The sequence below is a fragment of the Bos indicus genome, chromosome 19 (assembly GCF_029378745.1).
Source record: "Bos indicus isolate NIAB-ARS_2022 breed Sahiwal x Tharparkar chromosome 19, NIAB-ARS_B.indTharparkar_mat_pri_1.0, whole genome shotgun sequence".
Classification (NCBI taxonomy): Eukaryota; Metazoa; Chordata; class Mammalia; order Artiodactyla; family Bovidae; genus Bos; species Bos indicus.
Genome location: NC_091778.1, coordinates 6561833 through 6588978, shown reverse-complemented (window position 1 = coordinate 6588978; position 27146 = coordinate 6561833). Strand labels below are relative to the sequence as shown.

The 27146-nt window shown below is 41.8% G+C and overlaps 1 protein-coding gene across 5 annotated transcripts in view; it reads right to left on the bottom strand.

Moving 5' to 3' along the window:
- Positions 1-1083: 1083 nt before the first annotated feature.
- Positions 1084-27146, bottom strand: part of STXBP4 (syntaxin binding protein 4) — a 253383-nt gene continuing 227320 nt past the window's right edge. For 4 of the 5 annotated variants that reach the window (XM_019981250.2, XM_070772477.1, XM_070772478.1 and 1 more), the window contains one exon: positions 21007-26960. In XM_019981250.2, coding sequence (XP_019836809.2) covers positions 26843-26960 — 118 coding nt within the window. In that variant the 3' untranslated portion in view covers positions 21007-26842. Of the gene's footprint in view, positions 5335-21006; positions 26961-27146 lie in introns of those variants that run through there. The other variant, XM_070772475.1, reaches the window with a different exon arrangement.

The following is a 27146-nucleotide window of genomic DNA, read 5'->3' as shown; positions in this document are numbered from 1 at the left end:
AACAAGAAAAATAATTAACTCAAGGGTCCCAGGTTACAAACATTAAAGCTACTACTTACACCAATTATATTAATCAATACACTGCCAGGGATACAGCAGGTAAGGAATATGGAGAGTTAGCAGCAAACATTGGCCCAAAAGGTGAAAAACCCTTCACCAATACAATTTCTAATCAATCTTTTAACTGTTCAAAGGAATCTGTATTTAGACAGTTTAGAACATCTCATGCCTCTCGCAGTTGGGAGGCTCTGAGCAATCACATGTGGTCGGAAAAACCTATTCCGGCAGGCTAGAGGACTTCCAAAGGAGTTTGTAGGTTGAAACACTATCACACCCAGGAACTTTATTAACTGGAGCTGTAAGGTAACTCTTTTTTTCAGAGAGAGATAGTGGGGGACAGCCCCCAGTAAAGTCAGAGGTGTAGGTGAGAGCACAAAGCAGAAAGTAGGCAGACTCTGGCTTTGGGGGTAGATGCTCGAGAATTTCCAGGGGGACTCCTGAGGCTTGATCCCGCCTTTGTGTATGCTGAGCCTCCTTCCTCATGACCTTTGCCACGGGCGGAGCTCCTGCTCCCAGCACTCCATAGTGTTCTATATAATGGCTCTACCCACTTACAGTCCCATGAGCACTGTAGGAGGAGACCCTTTTCTCTACACCCTCTCCAGCATGTATTTTTTGTAGACCTTTTTTCATGATAGCCATTCTGATTTGTGTGACGTGATCATTGTGTTAACAGTTTTGATTTGCGTTTTTCTGATAATTAGTGATGCTGAGCACATTTTCATGTGCTTTTTGGCCATCTGTATGTCTTCTTTGAAGTAATATGTATTTATATCTGCTGCCCATTTTTTGATTAGGTTGTTTGTTTCTTTGATATTGAGTTTTATGAGCTTTTTATATATATTAAAATTAATCTCTTATCAGTCATGTAATTTGCAAATATTTTCTCCCATTCTGTGTGATGTCTTTTACTTTTTTATGGTGTCCTTTACAGTGCAGAAGATTTTAAGTTTAATTAGGTTTCACTTGTTTAGTTTTGTTTTTATTTTCATTACTTGAGAATGTAGATTCCTTAAACATAACTTGTTGCTTTTTTTTTTTTTTAACTGTTTTTATCATTCTCTTTATCTTTAATTTTTGCTATTTTAATTACTGTGTGTCTTGGTATGGTCCTTTTTGAGTTGATCCTATTTGGTACTCTCTGTGGTTTTTGGACCAGGATGCCTGTTTCCTTTCCCAGGTTAGGGAAGCTTTCAGCTATTAAGTCTTCAAATGTGTTCTCTGTCCCCTGCACTCTCCCTTCTCCTTTTGGGACCCCTGTACTGTGACTGTTAGTATGCTCAATGTTGGTCTCTTAAATCATCTTCATTTCTTTTTATTCTTTTTCCTTTTTCTGTTCCACTTCAGTGACTTCCTGTGGCTCAGATGGTAAAGTGTCTGCCTGCAATGCAGGAGACCTGGGTTCAATCCCTGGGTCAAGAAGATCCCCTGGAAAAGGAAATGGCAACCCACTCCAGTACCCTTGCCTGGAAAGTCCCATGGATGGAGGAGCCTGGTGGGCTATCGTCCATTGGGTGGCAAAGAGTCTGACACGACTGAGCAACTTCACTTTTCAGTGACTTCCATTACTCTGTCTTCCAGCTCACTCATCTGTTCCTCTGTATTATCTAATCTACTGTCTGCTGCTTCTAGTGGATTTTTCATTGCAATTATTGTATTCCTTATCTCTGATTCTTCTTTATATTTTCTAACTCTTTGTTAAAAAATTCTATCTTCTTACTCTGTTCATCCAAACTTCTTGTGAGTTACTTTGAATATCTTCATGATCATTACCTTGAATACTTTATCAGGTAGATTGCCTAACTCCACTTCACTTAGTTCTTGTTCTAGGGTTTTATCTTGTTCCTTCATTTACATATTTCTCTATTGCTTCTGGTTGCTTAATTTGCTATTTTTATATCTATTTACTTGAGAGGTTGATTGCATTTCCCAGTTTTGGAGAAATGGTCTTTTGTAGGAGACATCATATGCATCCCACTCTGGTCACCAGAGATAAATGCTCTAGGGGTGCATTTTGTGGGGGCTGTATGGGTCCTTATGTTGTGATGGACTGACTACTCTGGGTGGTCTAGTAGGTGTGGCTGGTCCCCAGTCTGGTTGCTTGCTAGGACCTGCCTTGTGTGAAAGCTTCTGGCCACTGGTGGGTGGGATTGGGCCTCAAGCTGCTGACTTTAGGTCCCAGGGAGTCCTGGGGTTAATGATGGCCCTCTGGTGGACAGAGTCCTGTTCTGAGGTGGGTGGTTGTGGGGCTAGGGGTCCTGGATCTAGTGTTGACCTGATAGTGAGTGGGACTAATTCCTGACATGGCTGGCTGTGGAGTCTGGGGTGTCCTAAAACTAGTGTGCATCTGCTGGTAAGTGGGGATGGACTCTGGAGTGACTAAGGATTCCAACGTGTCTCAAACTGCTGGTGGGTGGGGCTGGGGCCAGAGGGATCTTGGGGCTAGTGGTGGCTTGATGTTGGATGGGCTGGGTCCCATCCATCAGGATGTGGGGACATGGTGGCCCTGGGACTGGTGTCCACCTGCTGATGGGTGAGGCCAAACCCTGGGGCGAGCTCCTGCCCTGTGGCAGGTGGAATCAGGCCCTGGGTCTAGGGCTGCAGGACTCAAGGGCCCCAGAGTTGGTGTTTTCAGCCCCCGGTGGGCAGAGCTGGGGCCTAGAGGTTTCTAGGGCTGGGGCCTACCTGTTGGTGGGTGAGGCTGGTCTGAGGGCTAGTGCCAGCCCACTGCTGGGCAGAGACAGTCCCAGAGTCTTTTGCTGCAGGCATGGGGGATTCAGGGCACAGTGAGAGAGCACAGGTGTCTGGGCCTCTGGTCAACAAGGCCAGATCTGGGGCAGCCATTGGCTCAGGGAGTCTTTAGACAGCAGGAGTGCTGGTTGGTGGGCTGTGTCATTTGTCCAGCTAGTTGCTTGGCCTGAGGTGTCCCAACACTGGTGCCAACAGTCTAGTGGGAGGGTCTGGGTCTCAGAGCTGAGGGAGGATTCCAAAATGGTGCTCGCCAACACTAGTGTCCATGTGGTAGAACAAGTTCTCCAAAATGATTTCCACCAGTGTCTATGTCCCAGGGTGAACTTTGGTTGTCTTCTGCCTCTTGGGAGGCTCAGGATCAGCAGGTGAGTCTGACCTATGCTCCTTTCAAATTACTGCTTCTGCCCCGGGTCCTGGAGTATGTGAGACTTTCTGTCGAGTAAAGCCTCTGACTCTCGCAGCACTCTGGGTCACCCGTAGGCATCAAAGCTGACTGTTTGGTTCAGGATCCCTGAGCTGAGGAGCCCAATGTGGGACTTCAGCCCCTTGCTTCCTAGGGGACATCTCTGCAATTATAATCATCCTCTTATCTGTGGCTTGCCCAACAGGGTTATGGTCTCGACTACTCCCCATCTCCACCCCTCTTTCCTGTCTTGTTGTGTTTCCTTCTTTATATCTTCAGTGTAGAAGATCTTTCCTGCAAGTCTTCTAGTTTTTCCTCATCAACAAACTGCTACATAAATAGTTTTAATTTTGATGTGTCTGTGGGAGGAAGTGAGCTGTCTACCTACACTGCCATCTCAGCCACTCCCCAGGATATAGACTTTGAAATGGTGACATTATCTTGGGTTATCTGGGTGTTGGAGAAGACTTCTGAGAGCCCCTTGGACAGCAAGGAGATTCAACCAGTCAATCCTAAAGGAAGTCAGTCCTGAATATTCATTGGAAGGATTGATGCTGAAACTGCAATACTTTGGCCACCTGATGTAAAGAACTGAATCATTGGAAGGATCATTGACCCTGATGCTGGGAAAGATTGAAAGTGGGAGGAGAAGGGGACAACAGAGGATGAGATGGTTGGATGGCATCACCAACTTGACGGACATGAGTTCGAGCAAGCTCTGGGAGTTGGTGATGGGCAGGGAAGTTTGGTGTGCTGCAGTCCATGGGGTCACAAAGAGTCAGACACAACTGAGCAACTGAACTGAACTGAACTGAACTGAATCTACTCAAACCACCTGAGTCCTTAAAAGCAGAGAATCTTTCCTGGCTGGGTCAGATAGAGATGTGATGTGAATGGCTTTGAGAGTGCAGCAAGGGGACCATGAGCCAAAGAAGGAAAGAGTGTTCTTAGTTCACTAACTGACTTCTATCAGTAACTGAATGAGCAAGAAAACGGGTTTCTTTCTAGAGCAGCCTGCTAACAGCTTGGATATAGCCTGCTAAGACCCATTTTAGGCCTCTGACCTATGGAATGGTGAGATGATAATAAATTTGTATTGTTTAATCTACAAAGTTTGCGGTAATTTGTTACAGCAGCAATAAAAAAATGAACACAACACATGCTTATGCACTCTTGTCTCCAGGTATTTCCCCTGGAGGAGTGAACACATGTGTATACAAAAGCCAGCACACAAATTTTATATTATGTGGCATTTTTTTAAAGCACAATTGAAAAACAAACATTAAGACATGAATGTTTATAACTGCTCAATTCATAATCACCAAAACCTGGAAACAACCCTATGTGTTTCGGTAGGTGAATGGAGGAACAAGCTGGGGTCCACCCATGTAATGGAATACTCCTCAGTAACGAAAATGAACAAACTTGGTACACCCAGTGACCTGGATGCGTCTCAGAGGCATGCTGAGTAAAAGAAGCCAGTCTCAGGAGTTTACACATGCTATGATTATTTATATATTCTCAAAAAGACAAAACTATAGTTATGGAGAATAGAACAGTGATTGCCAGAATTTGGAGATGGACTGAGTATGTCATACAAGGAGGGTAGAAGGGAGCTTGTGGGGTGATAAAACTGCTCTATTTCTTCATTAATGCTAATGCTAAGTTGCTTCAGTTGTGTCCGACTCTGTGCGACCCCATAGACGGCAGCCCACCAGGCTCCGCCATCCCTGGGATTCTCCAGGCAAGAATGCTGGAGTGGGTTGCCATTTTTCTTCATTAAGGTGGTGGTCAAATGTGTCTATGCATGCTGCATTAAAAATTCATAGAATTTTTACACCCCTCAAGAAATTCAGTTTTCTGTATGATTATTTTAAAAATATTAAGCCAAAATTATAATAACCCAACAATAACAAAACAGAAACAGAGACAAACCTGACACAACTTTCTGCTCTGTGGTCTGGGAATTTCAAGTCCTAGGGAATGTTCTGTCAATACAATTGGAGGTGGAGACCCATCACTTTTCTTTCTTCTCGCCCTGGCAGGCTCGCTACATCAATCTCAGAGTGGAAGGAGGTCCAACACATGTTCTGGAGATTCGCCCAGATCTTTTCTTCCCCCTGAAAAAAGTAGGGTCTGGCTTACACAAGCTCTACAGTCCTTCAGAACAGATACCTGGGACCCATCTCAACCTCTTGCTGTAGGTGCAGAGTGACTTACCACTCTGGCTGGCCAAGGGCTAACAGGGCTCCTGAGATGTGGGATCTCTACTTTTAAAACCGGGAAAGTCCCAGGGAAATTGTGAATACGATTACAGTTGGTAACCATAACATGGCTTGAGAAATTCACATAACTTATCTGAGCCTCAGTTTTCTCATATGCAAAACAGAAAGAATGCTTGCCCTGACTGCTTCACCCAGTTATCATGAGATACAAACTTTAAATTGTAAATTCTGTAAAAATGTGAGTTGTGGCATTATTGTTGACATTTAAAAAAAATAAACAGGATTTAGGGGCAGTCTTCAAATATGCAAAATGGGGAAGTGTTATCAAAGGAAGTCACGCAATTGGAGAGTATGTGTGTGCATATCTGATTGTAAGCTTTGTTGAGGTTGCAGTTTCAATTTTGTGACTGTAAGAATGTATGCACGAGACTATAACTTTTGTTTTCAGCAGCCTGCTTCTTGGGAAGTTCTGGTTACCTGGACTCCAAGATAGTCCAGGGAAATGATTCTTAACCTTGGCTACACACTGTAATCATGAGGATCTTTAAAGCACAGGTACCTGGGTCCTCCTCCCAGAGATTATTTGTAATTGGCCTGGAGTCTGACTAAGCTTCATGATTTTTAAAATCTCTCCAGATGATTTTACCTGAATATCTCCTTTGGGTGACTTTCCTGATCACCATCCAAATGACCCCTGGGAGGCTTGTTCTTACTGCTACCCCCGATGGTGGTCTGTCTAGGGAGCTCACATCACAAGGAAAGAGGCTGCAGTGTGCCTCCAGGAGAGCCGACTGCTGATCTTAATAGGACAAGAACTCACTTCTACAGAGAATGACCAACAGTGATATCAGGCACTCAGGTAGCTATTACTGTGATGCTTTAAAGGCTTCTTTCATTTGAGAGATGGTTGACTAGAGGGACTCTAAGATTTTTGTGCTTCCTGTTATTGTTGTTCAGTCACTAAGTTGTGTCCGACTCTTTGCAACTCCATGGACTACAGCATTCCAGGCTTCTCTGTCCACTATCTCCTGGAGTTTGCTCAAACTCATAGCCTTTGAGTCAGTGATGCTATTCAACTGGCACATTCTCTGTTGCCCGCTTCTCCTCACACCTTCAACTTTTGTTAGCATCTTTTACAAGGTCTTTTGCAGGTCTTTTCCAAGCAGTCAGTTCTTCCCATCAGGTGGCCAAAGTATTGGAGTTTCAGCTTCAACATCATTCCTTCCAATGAATATTCAGGACTGATTTCCTTTAGGATGGACTGGTTTGATCTCCTTGCAGTCCAAGGGACTCTCTAGAGTCTTATTCTACACCATAGTTCAAAACCATCAATTCTTCGGCTCTCAGCTTTCTTTATAGTCCAACTCTCACATCCATACGTGACTACTGGAAAAAACCATAGCTTTGACTAGATGGACCTTTGCTAGCAAAGTAATGTCTCTGCTTTTTAATATGCTGTCTAGTTTGGTCATAGCTTTTCTTCCAAGGAGAAAGCATCTTTTAATTTCATGGCTGCAGTCAACATCTGCACCAAAAAAATAAAGTCTGTCATCTATTTGCCATGAAGTGATGGGACCAGATCTTCGTTTTTTGAATGTTGAATTTTAAGCCAACTTTTTCACTCTCCTCTTTCACTTTCATCAAGAGGCTCTTCAGTTCTTCTTTGCTTTCTGCCATAAGGCTGGTGTCATCTCCGTATCTAAGGTTATTGATATTTCTCCTCGCAATCTTGATTTCAGCTTGTGCTTCATCCAGCCCAGCATTTCTTTCGCATGATGTTCTCTGCATATACGTTAAATCAGCAGGGTGACAATATACAGCCTTGACGTGCTCCTTTCCCAATTTAGAACCAGTCTGTTGTTCCACGTGTGGTTCTAACTGTTGCTTATTGACCTGCATACAGATTTCTCAGGAGGTTGGTGAGGTGGTCTGGTATTCCCATCTCTTTAAGAATTTTCCAGTTTTTTGTGATCCACGCAGTCAAAAGCTTTTGGCTTTCCAGCATCAAGGTCTTTCCTAATGAGTCAGCTTCACATCAGGTGGCCAAAGTATTGCAGCTTCAGTTTCAGCATCAGTCCTTCCAATGAATATTCACGGTTGATTTCCTTTACGATTGACTGGCTTGATCTCCTTGCAGTCCAAGGGACTCTCTAGAGTCTTCTCCAACACCACAGTTCAGAAGCATCCATTCTTTGGTGGTTAGCCTTCTTTATGATGCATTTCTCACATCTGTACATGACTACTGGAAAAACCATAGCTTTGACTAGACGGACTTTGTCAGCAAAGTGATGTCTCTGCTTTATAATAACTGTCTAGGTTTTCATAGCTTTTCTTCCAAGGAGCAACCATCTTTTAACTTCATGGCTGCAGTCACTGTCCAGTGATTTTGGAGTCCAAGAAAATAAAATCTGTCACTGTTTCCATTGTTTTCCCATCTATCTGCCATGAAGTGATTGGACTGAATGTCATCATCTTCGTTTTTTGAATGTTGAATTTTAAGCCAGTTTTTTCACTCTCCTCTTTCACCCTCATCAAGAGGCTGTTTAGCTCTTCTTTGCTTTTGCCATAAGGGTGGTCTCATCTGCATATATGAGGTTATTGATATTTCTCCTGGCAATCTTGATTCCAGCTTGAGCTTCATCCAACCTGGCATTTCATGTGATGTACTGTGCTCTAAGTTAAATAAGCAGGGTGACAATATGTAGCCTTAATGTACCCCTTTCCCAAGCTTGAGCCAATTTGTTGTTTTATGTCTGGTTCTAACTGTTGTTTTTTGACTGCCATACAGGTTTCTCAGGAGGCAGGTAAGGTGGTCTGATATTCCCATCTCTGTGCTTCCTGAGAAGACATTATTCAGAGGCTCACCTAGTTCAGGGCACAGTCCAGCACCAGCCACTGTGTCCAAAGGAGGAATACTTCAGACCTGGCTCTAGGTGTAAAGAATTAAAGTGAAAAACCTAATGACACATCAACTTTGCTAAAATCCCCTGCTATTTTTACTGCTTAAATGTTTTCAGTGGGGAGAAAACAGGTCCAGGATCTTTGAAAAAGGCAAGATATAGATGGAAAACTCGGGTGACCTGCAGGATGTTTTCTCAATGATACTGTTCAGGAATATTTAAATTGCCATCCATAATAGCAATGAAAGCCTCAGTCTTTATGCTACCATCCAACTAGAGAATGAAAAAAGGAATATCTCATCTGTGACAATCTTATTTTTCTAGCAAGAGAAAAATTCTGAATAAGAGTTAAAGGCAATGAATCTGGCCACACAAGAGGTGTAGACAGAAATATTAAATGCAAATATTTTTTTGTTTCCATAATAATCAACTTAAGTATTGAGAATACAGACCAGATCTCATTCATACCCACAGCCCAACCATTCCTCTTTTCAGCCCTCATGTTACAGCATTAAAAACTTTTACCAGATTGTATACAGAGTTCTAAAGCAAAACTCTCCTAGGAAATAATGGGGAAACAAAAACTATCATCAGCTCACATATATTTTTTTCCGTATATAAAATTTATTTTTTCTTATAAATTTACCACTTTTTCTTATAAATTTACCACTTATTTTTTCTCATAAATTTCTTACCATAGAGAATTTTTAAAATGTAGAAAAATATAACAAGTAAAATAAATACTACTGATAATTTGATCTAATATTTTCTTCAAGGTCTTCTGTAGTATTTATATATAAAATACAGTTGATATCATACTGTAAACAGACACCTGTTTTCTTTTATTTCCACAATGTTATAGGTGTGATATTTTCCCTGGGTCTTTAAATATTACTAAGTATTTTCCATCACGTTAGATATATATTACTCAGATGTTCTCCTGGTTTGAGGCCTATCAGTTCAGTTCAGTTCAGTTGCTCAGTCGTGTCTGACTCTTTGCAACCCCATGAATTGCAGCACGCCAGGCCTCCCTGTCCATCACTGACTCCTGGAGTTCACTCAAACTCACGTCCATTGAGTCAATGATGCCATCCAGCCATCTCCTCCTCTGTCGTCCCCTTCTCCTCTTGCCGCCAATCCCTCCCAGCATCAGAGTCTTTTCCAATGAGTCAACTCTTTGCATGAGGTGGCCAGAGTACTGGAGTTTCAGCTTTAGCATCATTCCTTCCAAAGAACACCCAGGACTGATCTCCTTTAGAATGGACTGGTTGGATCTCCTTGCAGTCCAAGGGACTCTCAAGAGTCTTCTCCAACACCACAGTTCAAAAGCATCAAGTCTTCGGCTCTCAGCTTTCTTCACAGTCCAACTCTCACATCCATACATGACTACTGGAAAAACCATATCCTTGACTAGACAGACCTTTGTTGGCAAAGTAATGTGTCTGCTTTTGAATATGCTATTTAGGTTGGTCATAACTTTCCTTCCAAGGAGTAAGTGTCTTTTACTTTCATGGCTGCAATCACCATCTGCAGTGATTTTGAAGCCCCCCAAAATAAGTCTGACACTGTATCCACTGTTTCTCCATCTATTTCCCATGAAGTGATGGGACCAGATGCCATGATCCTTGTTTTCTGAATGTTGAGCTTTAAGCCAACTTTTTCACTTTCCTCTTTCATTTTCATCAAGAGGCTTTTTAGTTCCTCTTCAATTTCTGCCATAAGGGTGGTGTCATCTGCATATCTATTATTGTAAAATTTCATTATTTATTTATTAGCCACTCTGGGTCTTTGTTGCTGAGCAGGCTTTCTTTACCTGCAGGGGGCAGGGGCTACTCTTCATTGTGATGTGAGGGCTTCTTCTTGAGGTGGCTTCTCTTGCAATGGAGCACGGGCTCTAGAGTGTGTGGGCTTCAGTAATTGAGGCCCATGGGCTTTGCTGCACCACAACATGTGGAATCCTCCCAGACCAGAAGTCAAACCCACATCCCCTGCATCGGCAGACAGATTCTTAACCACTGGACCACAGGGGAAGTCCAAGGCCTATAAAAGGACTTTTTTATTTTAAATAGTGCTTCAGAAAACCTTTTCAATACATTTTCTTAAAATCTAAAGTTGTAGTCACTTGTGAGGATAAACTTCCCAGGTGGATCTAGTGATAAAGAACCCACCTGCCAAGGCAGGAAATGTAAGAGACATGGATTCACATCATATGACCCAGCAATCCCACTAGGCATATAGCCTGAGGAAACCAACAATGAAAAAGACACATGTATCCCAATGTTCACTGCAGGACTATATACAATAGCTAGAACATGGAAGCAACCTAGATGTCCATTGACAGGTGAATGGATAAAGAAGCTGTGGTACACATATATAGTGGAGTATTACTCAGTCATAAAAAGGAACACATTTGAGTCAGTTCTAATGATGTGGATGAACCTAGAGCCTAAAATACAGAGTGAAGTGAGTCAGAAAGAGAAAAAACAAATATATACTAACAAATACACATGGAATCTAGAAAGATGGTACTGATTAAATTATTTGTTGGGCAACAATGGAGATGCAGAGTTATGGACATGGGGGCAGGGGATGGGAGGAGAAGGAAGGAGAAGGCAGAATATATGGAGGGAGTAACATGGAAACTTACATTACCAGGTGGAAAATAGACAGCCAATAGGAATTTGCTGTATGACTCAGGAAACTCAAACCAGGGCTTTATAACAACCTAGAGAGGTAGGATGGGGAAGGAGGTAGGAGGGAGGCTCAAGAGGGAGGGGGCATATGTATTCCTATGGCTGATTCATGTTAGTGTTTGGCAGAAACCCATATAATTCTGTACAGCAATTATCTTTCAATTAAAAAAATAAATAAATTTTAAAAAGAGAGAAGCCCAGGTTCGATTCCTGGGTTGGGAAGATGCCCTGGAGGGGGACATCACAACCCACTCCAGCATTCTTGCCTGGAGAATCCCATGGACAGTGGAGCCTGGCAAGCTATGGTCCATAGAGTTACAAAGAGTCAGACACAACTAACGTGACTTAGCATGCACGCATGTGAGAATAAATTCACAGTACTAGAACTATAGGGTCAAAAAGTTTAAATATCTTTAAGGTTTTTGATCGGTGTTCCAAGACTGCTTTCCAGAAAGTTTATAGTGATTTATCAATGCCCGCAAAATATCTAAGGCTATTGATGCAACCAACATAGAGTATTATTGTGCTTTTAAAATGTTTTTTTTTTTTTTTAAATCATATCTTAGGTAACTCATCAATAATTCTAGGCAAACCTCATATCACAGAAGGGGGAAGCTTGTGTCTAATTTCTTTGAAATTGGCAGGAAAAAGGCACTGGTATGGGTTATTGAAGGAATCTGAATTGTCCACAGGCTTAAGGATTGACTTCACAGAGTAGATAACACAGTTAATCTGTCCTAGATAGTTCAGGCATTCAATTCCTGTCAATGGAGGGGCAGAATTGCTTGCTCTCTTCCAAGTATTTTCTGTTAGGATTTTTAGGAATAGCCTTTAAAGTACCTTTGATTGAATTACACGCTATTTTAGAAAGGCCATTCTGTTTTCATGTTAAGACATTTCATCTTTAACTCAATTTTAAGGTTACTCTGAGATGAGTCAGGAAGAAGGAAATTTGACCCTCTGTCCCATATTCCATCAGCTCTAAGACACACATCTTTCAGATTTAAATGTGTTTGAACTCGGGACATGTAGTGGACACAGTCCGCACTCTCAGATCCGCCCACCACCCTCGTGAACATGAGCTCTGTGCGCTCTTACTCCCAACATCTGGCCCTGCTTCTCTTTGTTACAGGGCTGTGGAGCCCACCTTGTCTACACAGAGGTCAAAGGACCTAGAAATTCACATCTTCCTGCCAGGCTTCCTGTGCTTAACCAATGACAGAGGGGTGGGGGGAGCCTCAGCTTGGACAACGGACATGGGTAGGACTTACATTGTCTCCTGAGCTCCCCTGTGGGACTGAGCCAAAATGCCATCCCTTCTTCACACCCTCTGATGGATGGGCTTTGCTTGACATCATGCCCCTATGTGGGCTTTTCCCTCCTCCCTTTGTGTTAGTCCTAGTTTTCTATTTCCTATCTTTTCCCTCCTAACTCAAAAATTTTCTCACCTCAGGGGAACTGAGCACACTGCAAGGTGTGTCTTACAACCCATGATATCTTGCACGTGCTGTGGGCCAGGAAAGCAGCTGGACTCACCTGTGCCGCCAACGCTGCCAAAGGCAACCAATACAACTGTCTTTGCCCATGCATGCATGAACTTGGCTCTTTTTCTTGAGATGTGAATGGACTGTTACTCCTTTACTTTTCAGGAGATAAAGCATTTAAGGACTATTTGAGGAAGGAATATAAATCCTGATTAGTCTAAAAGCTCTTCTATTAAACCCTTTTGAAAAGATCAAAAAAGTACCAGCATCAAACTTCAGAACAGATGTTAAAGCCCAGGAAAAAACCCCTAGGGATGGTAGTAGAACAGTCCTTTAAGAAAAGCTTCACTTTGATGGCAGATAGGATGTTATTATGAAAAATGTGGATGAAAACTGATTTAAAAGAGAGATTCAGAAGAGTTCCACTCTGAATATACAGAAGTTTTAGGAATATCATAATTTACTTGTATTTAATTTTCCTTTATACACACACATGATAAACACTATGTTAAAATAGCTCTTAGATTTACTTAAAAAGCCGTAAGACAAAATTCAAACTACCATGTCATATTTTAGATTCTTTTTATCATTTTTGGTTTTACATAAAATAGTGGTGTGTCTTATAATTGATGGCTTTTTTGAAAAGCTTCTTTGGCTCTACTTCGGCTTTATATGCATTTATTTATTTTTGGTCGTGCTGGGTCTTCGTTGCTGCATGTGGGCTGCTTGTTGTGCTGGTTTCTTTTGTTGCGAATCACAGGCTGCACATGTGCGGGCTCACCAGCTTCTGCGGGCACAAGCTCAGTGCGGGCACACTGGCTTGGTTGCCTTATGGTTCATGGAATCCTCCCACACCAGGGATTGAACCCATGTCCCCCACATTGGCAGGAAGATTCTTAACCACTGGACCACGGGTGAAATACTTGGTTGGCCAAAAAGTTTGTTTGAGTTTTCCAAAACATTTTATAGAAAAACTTAAATGAACTTTTCGGCCAACCCAATACTAATCATGTCCATGGGGTTGCAAAGGGTTGGACATGACTGAGTGACTGAATTGAACTGAACTAAATACTAATCAAGAATATGCTACTCAGAGACAGAAAGAATATAATCAATGAACAGTCTTAGCAACGTTGGAAACCTAAGATAACTTCCTAGACTTTTCACCTTATATGAGTCATATTAAGGGTTATATTTGTGAGTGATAGGCCAACATTTCATCATATTCTTAAAAATCTGTAGACTTTAGTCTATTAAATATTTCTTATTCTTCTAAAGCATGTATATGTGTGTACATATACACATATAAATGTATGTTTATACATTTATACATTACATACATATATACATGTATATATATATACACAAATGTATATACATGTTTATACATTACTCAGAGAAGTAATCAATGCATTTAATTTTGTGCCAGCCTTTTATTTTTTAATGGTGATCACAGAACTATATTGGCTTCACTGATGGCTAAGTGGGTGAAGAATCTGCCTGAAATGGAGGACACAGAGGAGACCTGGGTTTGATCCCTGGGTTGGGAAGATCCCCTGCAGAAGGAAATGGCAACCCACTCCAGAATTCTGGTCTGAAAAATCCCATGGACAGAAGAGCCTGATGGTCTACAGTATGTAAAATCACAGAGTCAGACACGGCTGAACAACTAACATACACAGAGAACTATATATAAGCCGTGTGATCACTACACAAAAACGAAAAGCTGGTATTAGATTAAATGCATGGATTACTGCCCTGAATGATAAAGTTCAGTTCAGTTCAGTCGCTCAGTCGTGTCTGACTCTTTACGACCCCATGAACTGCAGCACGCCAGGCACCCCTGTCCATCACCAACTCCCAGAGTTCACTCAAACTCACGTCCATCGAGTCGGTGATGCCATCCAGCCATCTCATCCTCTGTCGTCCCCTTCTCCTCCTGCCCCCAATCCCTCCCAGCATCAGAGTCTTTTCCAATGAGTCAACTCTTCACATGAGGTGGCCAAAGTACTGGAGTTTCAGCTTCAGCATCAGTCTTTCCAAAGAACACCCAGGACTGATCTCCTTTAGGATGGACTGGTTGGATCTCCTTGCAGTCCAAGGGACTCTCAAGAGCCTTCTCCAACACCACAGTTCAAAAGCATCAATTCTTCGGCACTCAGCTTTCTTCACAGTCCAACTCTCACATCCATACATGACCACTGGAAAAACCATAGCTTTGACTAGATGGACCTTTGTTGGCAAAGTAATGTCTCTGCTTTTGAATATGCTATTTAGGTTGGTCATAACTTTCCTTCCAAGGAGTAAGCATCTTTTACTTTCATGGCTGCAATCACCATCTGCAGTGATTTTGGAGCCCCCAAAAATAAAGTCTGACACTGTATCCACTGTTTCCCCATCTATTTCCCATGAAGTGATGGGACCAGATGCCGTGATCTTTGTTTTCTGAATGTTGAGCTTTAAGCCAACTTTTTCACTCTCCTCTTTCACTTTCATGAAGAGGCTTTTGAGTTCCTCTTCACTTTCTGCCATAAGGGTGGTGTCATCTGCATATCTGAGGTTATTGATATTTCTCTCTGCAATCTTGATTCCAGCTTGTGCTTCTTCCAGCCCAGCGTTTCTCATGATGGACTCTGCATAGAAGTTAAATAAGCAGGGTGACAATATACAGCCTTGACGTACTCCTTTTCCTATTTGGAACCAGTCTGTTGTTCCATGTCCAGTTCTAACTGTTGCTTCCTGACCTGCATATAGGTTTCTCAAGAGGCCAGTCAGGTGATCTGGTATTCCCATCTCTTTCAGAATTTTCCACAGTTTATTGTGATCCACACAGTCAAAGGCTTTGGCATAGTCAATAAAGCAGAAATAGATGTTTTTCTGGAACTCTCTTGCTTTTTTGATGATCCAGGGGATGTTGGCAATTTGATCCCTGGTTCCTCTGCCTTTTCTAAATCCAGCTTGAACATTTGGAAGTTCATGGTTCACATACTGCTGAAGCCTGGCTTGGAGAATTTTGAGCATTACTTTACTAGCATGTGAGATGAGTACAATTGTGTAGTAGTTTGAGCATTCTTTGGCATTGCCTTTATTTGGGATTGGAATGAAAACTGATCTTTTCCAGTCCTGTGGCCACTGATTAGTTTTCCAAATCTGCTGGCATCAGCACTTTCGCAGCATCATCTTTCAGGATTTGAAATAGCTCAAATGAATTCCATCACCTCCACTAGCTTTGTTCGTAGTGATGCTTTCTAAGGCCCACTTGACTTTACATCCAGGATGTTTGGCTCTAGGTGAGTGACCACACCATCGTGATTATCTGGGTCATGAAATCTTTTTTTTTTGTACAGTTCTTCTGTGTATTCTTGCCACCTCTTCTTAATATCTTCTGCTTCTGTCAGGTCCATACCATTTCTGTCCTTTTTCGAGCCCATCTTTGCATGAAATGTTCCCTTGGTATCTCTAATTTTCTTGAAGAGATCTCTAGTCTTTCTCATTCTGTTGTTTTTCTCTATTTCTTCATATTGATCGCTGAGGAAGGCTTTCTTATCTCTCCTTGTTATTCTTTGGAACTCTGCATTCAGATGCTTATATATTTCCTTTTCTCCTTTGCTTTTTGCTTCTCTTCTTTTCACAGTTATTTGTAAGGCCTCCCTGGACAGCCATTTTGCTGAATGATAAAACTACTCAGCATATAGAAATATTAATAGGATCTGCCCATACACATCTTTTCATTTTCCATTTCAAAGAAATGTCTCACTTGAACTGTCTATATGCCAAGGTAACTTTATATCCACCCAATTTGTTTTGTCTTCCTGTTTTCTCACCCCATAGTTTGCTGATGAATGATGAATTTCTTTATTGTGAAACAGCATACACAAGCAATTCCAATGTGCTTAGTTATAGACGGGATAATTTCTGCACCTTCAGAGTACCGTGGCAATACATAACTCTTTTGTGCCAAATCAATTCTTCAGCAACATGATTAATTAACCGGTAAGAACAGAAGTTTAACAACAAAAGTTTAACACTGTTGCGTTGAAAAGCACAGTTACTTTGCTATGGGCTTTACCTACCCTTCCATACCAAAACCATCCTGTTGCGTTTTTTCAAAATCTTGGGAAAAATCAAGGTTTTTTGCAGGACTGTGCAGGACTTTTGTATGTATGCAAAAATCAACAAAGTTTGCATATATACTTAACAATCCTTCTGTAATTACACTGTGAGTTTTATGGTCAAACTTATGTAGCATCGCTGCCTTCTTTAGCAAAACCCATCACATCATTCCAAGTTAGTAGAACTAGTTGGTGTCGATGTGCTAAACTCCCATCTCATTTTCTTTTTCATTCACTTTGTTTTTCCCTACCAGACACAGGAAACAGCAAAAGAGCTTTTGAAAGCAATAATTCACTTCACTATTCTGTAAACACTCACTGAACATCACTGTGCCATGTCCAATGAGAGGGATGAAGAATAACATATGGACTCTTAAGGGACTCAGAGTCTGTAGGAGAGACACATGCCTCCCTTTCATGCCAAAATTAATTGCAAACACAGTGTGATAGGATTTAGTAAGAGGTTTGCAGTGACAGGGGGTGATGTAGGATTTTAGAGCACGTCTCCACTCAGCTAACCCTCTCAGCATCCGGGTTCTAGGTAAAAGCACCCTCCTGCCACAAGGACAAGTAAGAAACAACAGGCTGAGCCACCTTTCTGTCTTCCCATCCCCCCAGCTCTCCCTAAGGTGTTCTCCTATCTGGGATGCTGAGTGGGACAGCCGCAGTGACAGACTAGTTGGCTTTAATGAGAGCTTGTTACCACATTCAGAGGAAACACAAAGGAGAGCGTAGGGTCAGATCTCAGCCTTGAAGTCTCAGAAACCCACCTCACTAGACATAAATAAATTAGTGAATGACTGTAGTGTCCCAGTGGGACCTGGACAAGCAGGTCAGCAACTTCTCTGGCGGTGGAAGTTCTTCCTTCACTGCCCTTGAGTGGAGTGGCAAGAGGGGCTGGACAGGTGTGAACAAATGCAGAGGCGGTGCCTGCTGGTGGAGGGAGGAGGACAGAACACGTCAGCATCTTCAGAGAAGAGCTGGGCCGAGTGGCGTCTAAAGAAGGAGGAATCTGCTGAGCGACCAAGGCAGGAGTTCCCTATACAGTCTGTCTGAATGACTGTGGGGCCTGAGAAATGAGGCTGGAGAAAAAAAGGAAGGGGCAGATAATGGAAGGTGCTGAGGACTGAAGACCAGCAAGGGAACAAGAGTCAAATGTGTGTTTCAGAAAGAGAATTCCGACCGAAATGCAGTGGGGAGGTTGATGTGGACAGGTATGGTAGAGAGGGAGAAAGACATATTGTCTCCATGGCCATTATCCAGGTAATAAAAAGGAAAGCCAAACTAATCGGCAGTGTTGGCATGGATCAGAGAAAGGAGAACATATTAACAAACGTTCAGAAACAGTACACGTCTTTTTCTTTACCTGAAAGTCACCAAGCAAGTCAGCTCTTACCTGAGAGTGAGGAGGCAGACAGGCCAGCTCAGCTGCGTTACTCACTTGTTGTTCAGTTGCTCAGTCGTGTTTGACTCTTTGCAACACTATGGACTGCAGCTCACCAGGCTTCCCTGTCCTTCACCGTTTCCGGAACTTGATCAAACTCACGTTCGTTGAGTAGGTAATGCCATCCAACCATCTCATCCTCTGTCGTCCCCTTCTCCTGCCTTCAATCTTTCCCAGCATCAGGGTGTTTTCCAATGAGTCCAGATCTTCACATCAGGTGGCAAAAGTATTGGAGTTTCAGCTTCAGCATCAGTCCTTCCAATGAATATTCAGGACTTATTTCCTTTAGGATGGACTGGTTGGATCTCCTTGCAGTCCAAGGGACTCTCAAGAGTCTTCTCCAACACCACAGTTCAAGAGCATCAATTCTTTGGTGCTCAGCTTTCTTTATACTCCAACTCTCACATCCATACATGACCACAGGAAAAACCATAGCTTTGACTAGATGGACCTTTGTCGGTAAAGTAATGTCTCTGCTTTTTACTATGCTGTCTAGGTTGATCATAGCTTTTCTTCTGAGAAACAAGCATCTTTTAATTTCATGGCTGCAGTCACCATCTGCAGTGATCTTGGAGTGCAAAAAAATAAAGTCTGGCACTGTTTCCATTGTTTTTCCAACTATTTGCCATGAAGTGATGGGACTGGATGCCATGATCTTCATTTTTTGAATGCTGAGTTTTAAGCCAGCATTTTTTTTTTTTTTTTCTCTCCTCTTTCACTCTCATCTAGAGGCTCTTTAGTTCCTCTTCACTTTCTGCCATAAGGGTGGTGTCATCCGGATATCTGAGGTTATTGATATTTCTCCCGGCAATCTTGATTCCAGCTTGTGCTTCATCCAGCCTGGCATTTTGCGTGATGTACTCTGCATATAAGTTAAATAAGCAGGGTGACAATATACAGCCTTGACGTACTCCTTTTCCAATTTGGAACCAGTCTGATGTTCCATTTCCAGTTCTAACTGTTGCTTCTTGACCTGCATACAGATTTTTCAGGAGGCAGGTGAGATGGTCTGGTATTCCCATCTCTTGAATAATTTCCCACAGTTTGTTGTGATCCACACAGTCAAAGGTTTTAGCATAGGTTTTGAAGCAGAAGTAGATGTTTTTCTGCTTTTTCTATGATCCAGCAGAATTTGGCAATTCTGGTTCCTCTGTCTTTTCTAAATCCAGCTTGAACAACTGGAAGTTCAGGTACTTCTGAAGCCTGGCTTGGAGTATGTTGAGCATTACTTTGCTAGCATATGAGATGAGTGCACTTTGTGGTAGTTTGAATATTCTTTGACATTGCCTTTCTTTGGGATTGGAATGAAAACTGACCTTTTCCAGTCTTATGGCCATGGCTGTTTTCCAGATTTGCTGCATATTGTGTGCAGCTGATGTTGAAGCTGAAGCTCCAATACTTTGGCCACCTGATGTGAACTGACTCAGTGGAAAAGACCCTGATGCTGGGAAAGATTGAGGGCGGGAGGAGAAGGGGATGACAGAGGATGAGATGGTTGGATGGCATCACCAACTCAATGGAAATGAGTTTGAGTAAGCTCGGGGAGTTTGTGATGGACAGGGAGGCCTGGCATGCTACAGTCCATGGGGTTGCAGAGTTGGACACGACTGAGTGATTGAACTGAACTGAACTGAGTCCAGCACTTTAACAGCATCATCTTTTAAGATGTGAAAGAGGTCAGCTGGAATTCCATCACTTCCATTAGCTTTGTTTGTAGTGATGCTTCCTAAGGCCCAGTTGACTTCTTCACACTCCAGAGTCTGGCTCTATGTGAGTCATCATACCATTGTGGTTATCTAGAGGTTTTCCTCTGGAGGAAGGGAACATTATGAGCAGGGTATAAGTGATTTCAACCAATATTAATCTCAGTCACCTTGTAGTTCCCTCTTTAGTCATTGCTAAACTCTGGGAGACTTACTAAGTGCTAGGGCACTCTGGGTTTGGATGGTGTGATGTCATTGTCCAAATTGGGTTTCACTGAGAGGCTTCAAAGGAAAAAAATCCTCATTAACTGGATGAAATGGAAAAAAAAACCCTCTTTTAGGTCTGGTGGGGGCGTGGGAGGGTCTTCCTATTCTTGTGATCCTTTGGGGTTCATGGAAATCCATTTGATCTTTCAGTATGAATCACACTGGGCTGGAGGAAGCTCACTGATGTTGTCCAAGGCTCCATCTGCCTGTACACACCTTGCAATTACTTCCATCTGGGGCACAGTGAGGAGTGGGTTTCCTCTGCTCAACACTAACGCATATCACCAGGTTTTACTGCTCCCAGGAAGGTGGTCCAGGAGTTGGGGCCCAGCCCATTTCTCTGAGCCCCTCTAACAGTTTTGTTATTTGTCCTCTCCCACAGCCAGGAGAATTATATCCTAGAGTGGGAGTAGGAAAGCCTTACTCTTTTGCATCATATGTGCTTTCAAATCTTTGTTCTAAATCATGAATCCTTTCCAGTTCCCTAAGGAGTCAGACTTTTGAAACTCAGAAGAGCAAGCGTTCCTCTGCTTTCTGATGTCACATACCTTTCTCGAGGCAATGACATAAAATGGCCTAGAAATTCAGCTATGGAATAAATTAAGGGGAATAAAGAAAATAAATGGAAAAAGCTTGGTTAGCTTCAGTTGAATGTCGTTTGCATAAAATATAAATCACATAAGAGCTAAGACTACATCTGTTTTGAGTTGAATTCTGAGACTTTGCAGTGTTTGGCATCTGTAGCATCCAGTAACTGTGAACGTGAATAAATGAATACCATGGCATGAGAGTTAAAGTGGGAAATAAGTCTTACTTACGGACAGCTCATTACACATTCCATTTGCAAGGATGCACTGAACACCTACTGTGCTCAGGCACTGTGTTAGCTCCTCCTCCATGGCGCTGGACCCCTCCTACAACGGTGAATGAGGCGGATAAATGCCTGCCATCATGGAACACACTCTCATTCTTATTCTCTTTATTAAGAAAGATAATCAACAAATACGTCATTACAAATTGATACTTAATGTAAAAGAAATGAACAGGGTAAAATGCCAGAGACTATTTTGGTGATGGGGGAGCAGGAATGAGGAGGGCTCAGAGCTATTAATCTGACTGCACTGTCCCTCAGACCACCCCGGTACCCTGAGAGTGAAACTGAAACAAAATTAACAAAAGAAGTATTAGTTAAATGTAAGAAGTCACATGAAGAAAGCAAATACAGAATTGCATTTAATATTTACATAACCATCATGTAGGTCCAATGATATTATATGTGGTTAGCTGTGGTTAAAACATCTTGGGATTTTATGTCTAAAGTTAATTTTCATGGGTATATTCTGTTCAAAGTTCTTTTCATCCTCTCAAAATTTACATGCTATGTAAGTTGTTTTTGTGTTAGTTTAGTTCTTTTTGTTCTGTATATTGTAAAATTCAAGTGTGTTCACTTTTGAAAGAGTTGTATTTTACTTAGCAGAGAAAATAAAATGTCCATTTACCCCAGAAAAAGGATAATATTTTCTAATTTTGAAAACAATTTATGAAAAGTATCATTTGACTCCTTATTTTTACAGCTGCTTAGCATTTATTATTGGAGAGGCCCTTCATACAGTATGATCCTTTCATTTCTAGTCAAGGGGTGTTATTATTTTGGAATATTATTTTGGAATCATTCAAATTTAAGAGAGTGATAAAGGGCCTCTCTTCAGGGGTTCTTACTAACCAGATCCCTAAGTTCTTACTCCTTTAAGGAAAAGTAAAATGTTTCTGAGAAAAAAGGAAGGAAAGGGAAAAGGTTTCAGACTATGAGCTTCTTGATTTGGGAATCAGAACTATCCAGTGTGGGGTCTTCAAGCCCTTGCGTCTTGTCTGGCGTCTCGCAGGTGCTCAGGAAGTGGCTATTGAGTTGAATGGTTTCCGGACTGTCAGAGGATGACTATCCCCTCACAGACAGGGAAACCAGGGCTCAAAGTGCGTTTGTATTGTGCTTTGCACTTTACCAAGGCCTCTCACCCAAGTTAGCTCATTTAAAAGTTGGTCCTCACCATCATTATATGTAAAGTAGGAAAGGCCAATACTTGCAAGTAAAAAGATGACCGTAATGATGTGCTTGACACACAGTGAATTGGCCACTGCTAGACTCCCCCCACATAAAGCGAGTCAGCCTCTGCTGCCAAGGGGCAGCTAAAACCCAATGATGGAGAAATTCTGGTCCTTAAACAATGATGGAAAGAAGATCACTCTTCTAAGGACAAAAACAATCAGAAATGGTATTGGCAATCTTTGGACTAAAAAAAGTGTCCTATAACACATAGAAGAAAAGCTCTCACACATTAGTGCTGGCAGTCCTATTTTTACACAGGAAAATTTGTGAATATTTATCAAAATTAAAGTGATTGCTGATTTGCTACATCACGGCCTTGATGTAGTGATTTACTTTTTAAAATTAATTCATTTTAATTTTTGGCTGTGCTGGGTCTCTGTTGCTGCACACCGTCTCTCTAGTTGCAGCAAGTGGGGGCCACACTTCGCTGCGGTGTGGGGCTTCTCACTGCGGTGGTTTCTCTTGCTGGGGAGCATGGGCTCAATAAAGGCGGTGTGCAGGCTTAGTGGCTCCGAGGCATGCGGAATCTTCTCGGACCTGGGATTGAACTCCCGTCCCCTGCATTGGCAGATTCCTAACCACTGGACCACCAGGGAAGTCTGCAATTTACTTTTAAGGATGTATTCTCGCTATAGACATACTGGCACAAGAGTGCACAGATATATGAGGAAAAGGATTTAATGAACGTGAGAATGTTCACTGGGACATTGTTAGTAACAAAAGACTTTTTTTAAACACTTATATGTATTGTATGTCAATTAGATTTCAATAAAACTGGAGAAAAAAAGAATCATGGAGGACATAACACATGCATAAATTCTAAGGACAGGGAGAATAAAAAACAGCCCCTCCCAAGAACTCACAAACTATCAAATGAGAACAATAAATAAATCCTGTACAACATGATAAACACTAGCATAAAGTCAAACACAAGGACAATAAGGATCATAAAGGAAAATCGACTATACTTCAATAAAATTAAAAAATTTTTTAAAATGGAGCATAAAGGAAATTTTTAACCTGGCTCAGAGGAAAGGAGGGGGGGTGGTTCATGGACAGAGTAGATTGTATTTTATAGTACATATGACCTTTTAATAAACTCTGATGTCTCTAATGTCTTGAAATGATAAAATTAAGAGCAATTATATTATCTAGATCAGTACAATATCAGAATATGACTTAAATTAACCTAAGAGTTCATCAATAGATTGTTGGCTACAGAAATTAGGAGTTATCTGGGTAGTGATATTTTATAGAGACATTTGAAATATAACATTAATCTGTGTATCACTGTGAAAATAACTACAATATATTAATTCAAAGATACGTAACAGTATAACTTCCTTTCAGTAAAAATACCCATCGAAGTATCAGTGATGGCTCCCTGGAGAAAGTGAGATTTTTTTTTAACTTCATTCAAATCCCTACTACTTCATTTTTTAAAAATGGAAATAGATTACTTTAAAAATCAAAATGAAAGAAAAGCTATTGAATTCTGACTACCCGACAAGCTTTCCACGTTTTAAGCAGCAGTAAGTAGACCCCAGGAAGTGGTTGGCCATTGCCCTACTGCACCCCAGTGCCTAGCACCCTGCTTGGCATGGTGGTGATGCTTGGTCAATAAGCCAGCTCACTCTTTAGTAAAGTGAGGTGGAAGCACAGAAGAACACTGAGCTTTTTTAATCCTAAAATCTGAGTCAGTCAGTCAAAGGAGAAGAATTTGAAAGATGGACTATATAAATGTCGACTCATTCCAAATTAACTGCGGGGCTCTTCCTGTGTTGAATAAGGATTCTTAATGAGTCCCTGCCATATGTTTCTTTGAGCGTCTCTTGGGGCATTTATCTGTTGGTTTAGAGGTCACAGAGGCATACAGAGGAAGAGATCTCAGACAGTGCTCAGGTGGTCCAGGCAGAGAACCCTGAGCCTCTTCGGCAATGGTCTCATAATAAGGAGTTAGACTGATGGAACTCTTCCTGGGACATAGCTTCCATTTTCTCCTGGGGAATTCTGTCCTGATGCATCCTAACTACCAGAAAGCTCCTTATCGAACGGAGCTAGAATCTGTTTCTTCGTAAAACTGACCCATGGATCCCAGCTCTGCCCTCCAGTGTCACATACAATGGCTCTAAGTGGTGCAGTGGTTTACCAGAACAGCCCTGGGAAACCTGCCTTCTGACCCAGCTTCCACTCTTGGGTGCTGTGTGGACCCTGATGCAAAGACTAGCAATTCTCTCTAACTGTAAACTTCTTTACAAAATGGGGATGATCATAGATAATTTCTACCTCATGGGGCTGTTTTAAGAAGATAATGAAATAATACATGCAAATTGCCATCACAAACATATGGCACAATAAGCTCAATAAGTAATATTCAATTTTATTTTTAGATATTATTTATTTTTTGGCTGTGTCCTGTGTGCCATGTGGGATCTTAGTTCCCTGACCAGGGATCAAACCTGTGCCCTCTGCAGTGGGAGCTCAGAGTCTTAACCACTGGACTGCCAGGGAAGTCCCTGATATTACAATTTTCATAGGCCTTTTCCATTAGGTGTTCAATTAGGAGTCAGTGAGGAAAGTGCCACCAAACAGCAAAGTCAATGTATGAGGCCTCCGCCAGTGAAATGTGCCCTGAGAAGCTTGATGCCAAGTGATTCGAGCGTCTCCTGTGTTTTCCTCACTAGAAACTAATTAGAAAAACACTCCCAGGAAGGGGAGGGACATTTTGTACCATTAATTTGGCAACAACAAATACTGTGTACTTTCACGATTATAGATACTAACGTATAAAAGTAACTTGGGGTGTTTGAGAACCTCACTCATCTCTAGGGGACGTAAGGAAAGAGCTCCCTCGGGGCCTTCTCTCAAAACGTGTCTCCCTGCAGCTTCCCAATATTCAAAGAGCTGTCAGGGGAAACTCAGGTCTTCTGCAGCCCTTCTGAAACTTTTCTCAGGGCTAATGACTACCTATCACCCTGGATTTGACTTATGTTATCATTCAAGACAGAATTATAAACCCTACATATATTCAGGGATGTGTGAGTATAATGTACACATGTATTTAGAGCATAGGTCTATATAACATACCATATGAAGGGTAGCAGACTCGGAGACTCAGGATCTAGTTCTAAGTTTGACTTACTGTGTGAACTCTTAAGATCTCAGTTTACTCATTTACAAAATGGTTATAATCGATAATTCTGCCAGTATATATCCTAAGGAGTTTTAGGTTTGCTGTTTTAATTGAGCTCCAAGCCTCTATCTTTTAAGTAAGACAGTAATATTTAAAAAAAAAATCCATTACAAGTATTGAGATTCTACATAAGAACTCATTTGCAAAATGAGTCTTTTTCACCAAAAGATGTTTAATAATTCTTGCTGACTTTCCTCCTAAGTATATTACCTAACAATATTAACAACGTTGAGTAAGGATAAGTCCCTTTTTATTATTCAGTTGGTACTCAATGCCCAGAGCATTTAAAATGACTTCCTCCCAACTCCATTCCTTCCCCCATCCTCATTTCCCAGCTCCAGCTTTAAATCATTAAATGGAGAGAAAATCTTTAGCACTGCAAGTCAATGGCTCATTCCTTCCAGAAACTCTCCTTACAATAAAATGAAAATGAGATCAAAAGCATAATCAGTCTGGAGGCCGATGGATGTCTCTTTCAACACAGATTCTGGATGCCCTTCTATTCTCTGTTCATTGGCCCCTCTCAAACCCCCTTTCCAGCAAGCATAACCCAAGCTGGGCAAATCCCTGATGGGAGCCAGTCACTTTACTTTAGAAAAATGTGAGCTGTTGAAAAGAAGCTGTTTGTAACAGCATCACAAAGCCCTGCCTCTGCCAGTTGAGTGTGTGGGGGAAGGGCTTATAAAGAAGCGTGGACCGGTTGGGAGCCATGTTTAAATGCAGACGTGTCCCCTGAGTCTCTGTGGCTCCCGGGGTGCACAGCGGTGAAGCTCAGCTGTATCAACAGAGCCCCACGGCCCTGTGTGTCGGGCGAAGGGGCCTGGGTGTGGAACTGGAAGACAATGGTGTGAGCCTCGGCTCCAGGAGAGGGGCTTCGATTCTCTGAACGCTATTTTCCTAATTATAAAATACCCACTGGAGCTGCCTCACAGGCACATTGTATGCTTTACATAAGACAGGGTCTGAAAAGCATTTTGTAAATTAGAAAGCATCCTCAAGATATAAGCTGTATCCAGTGGCTTGTGAGATAGTTGTCTAAATGTGATCCATAAGAACTCCCCAAAGCTTGCTTAAATCACCTTCCTATGATACGCATATAAAAGATTAGTGAATTATCAAATAAATGAAGTGTTTCACTATGTTCACATAATTTTTCAAAGTCTTAATTATAAAAACCACTGTCTGATATTCCATAAAGAACTAAATGTAAAATTACAAAGATCTAATTACATATGAAAAATTATACATATTATGAAATCTAATTACATATGATTAAAAAATAGGACTAGATTATTCTTAAAGAACTACTATAGTGGCAATCAATTTTGCAAATGTATACAGTTATATCCAAAAGTTTTACAAAAACAGCTTAAATCCAGAGTCTCCATTTCACAACCTCACTAACTAGTGTGTGTTTTACTCCTCGTTTAGATGTTGTGTCTCAGAGTTATCTCCGTAGATGGAGCTGCTGGAAGACCACGGAGTGCAGCTTCCCACAGGAAATCATGAGTTCCTCTGGTCGGGAGGTTCTCGGGAACCATCCTCTTCATCCTCCTCTGAGCAGGACAGGTTCAGCGCGCTCATCACGGGGTGCACCCAGGACGTAGTCTGTGTTACGTGGCTTGGGAGGAAGAACAAGAGGAGGCACAGTCACGACTGGAGAGACTGCCCTTCTACCTGTGCAAGCAGTGATCCCGCTGACACTGCTTCCGCCCTGCTGCAGTCCCCTGCATTACGAAGCAGTTGGCACTGGACTCAGGATCCAGTTTTAAAAGTCTTTAGATATGTTTTCTAGGTTCAAAAAACC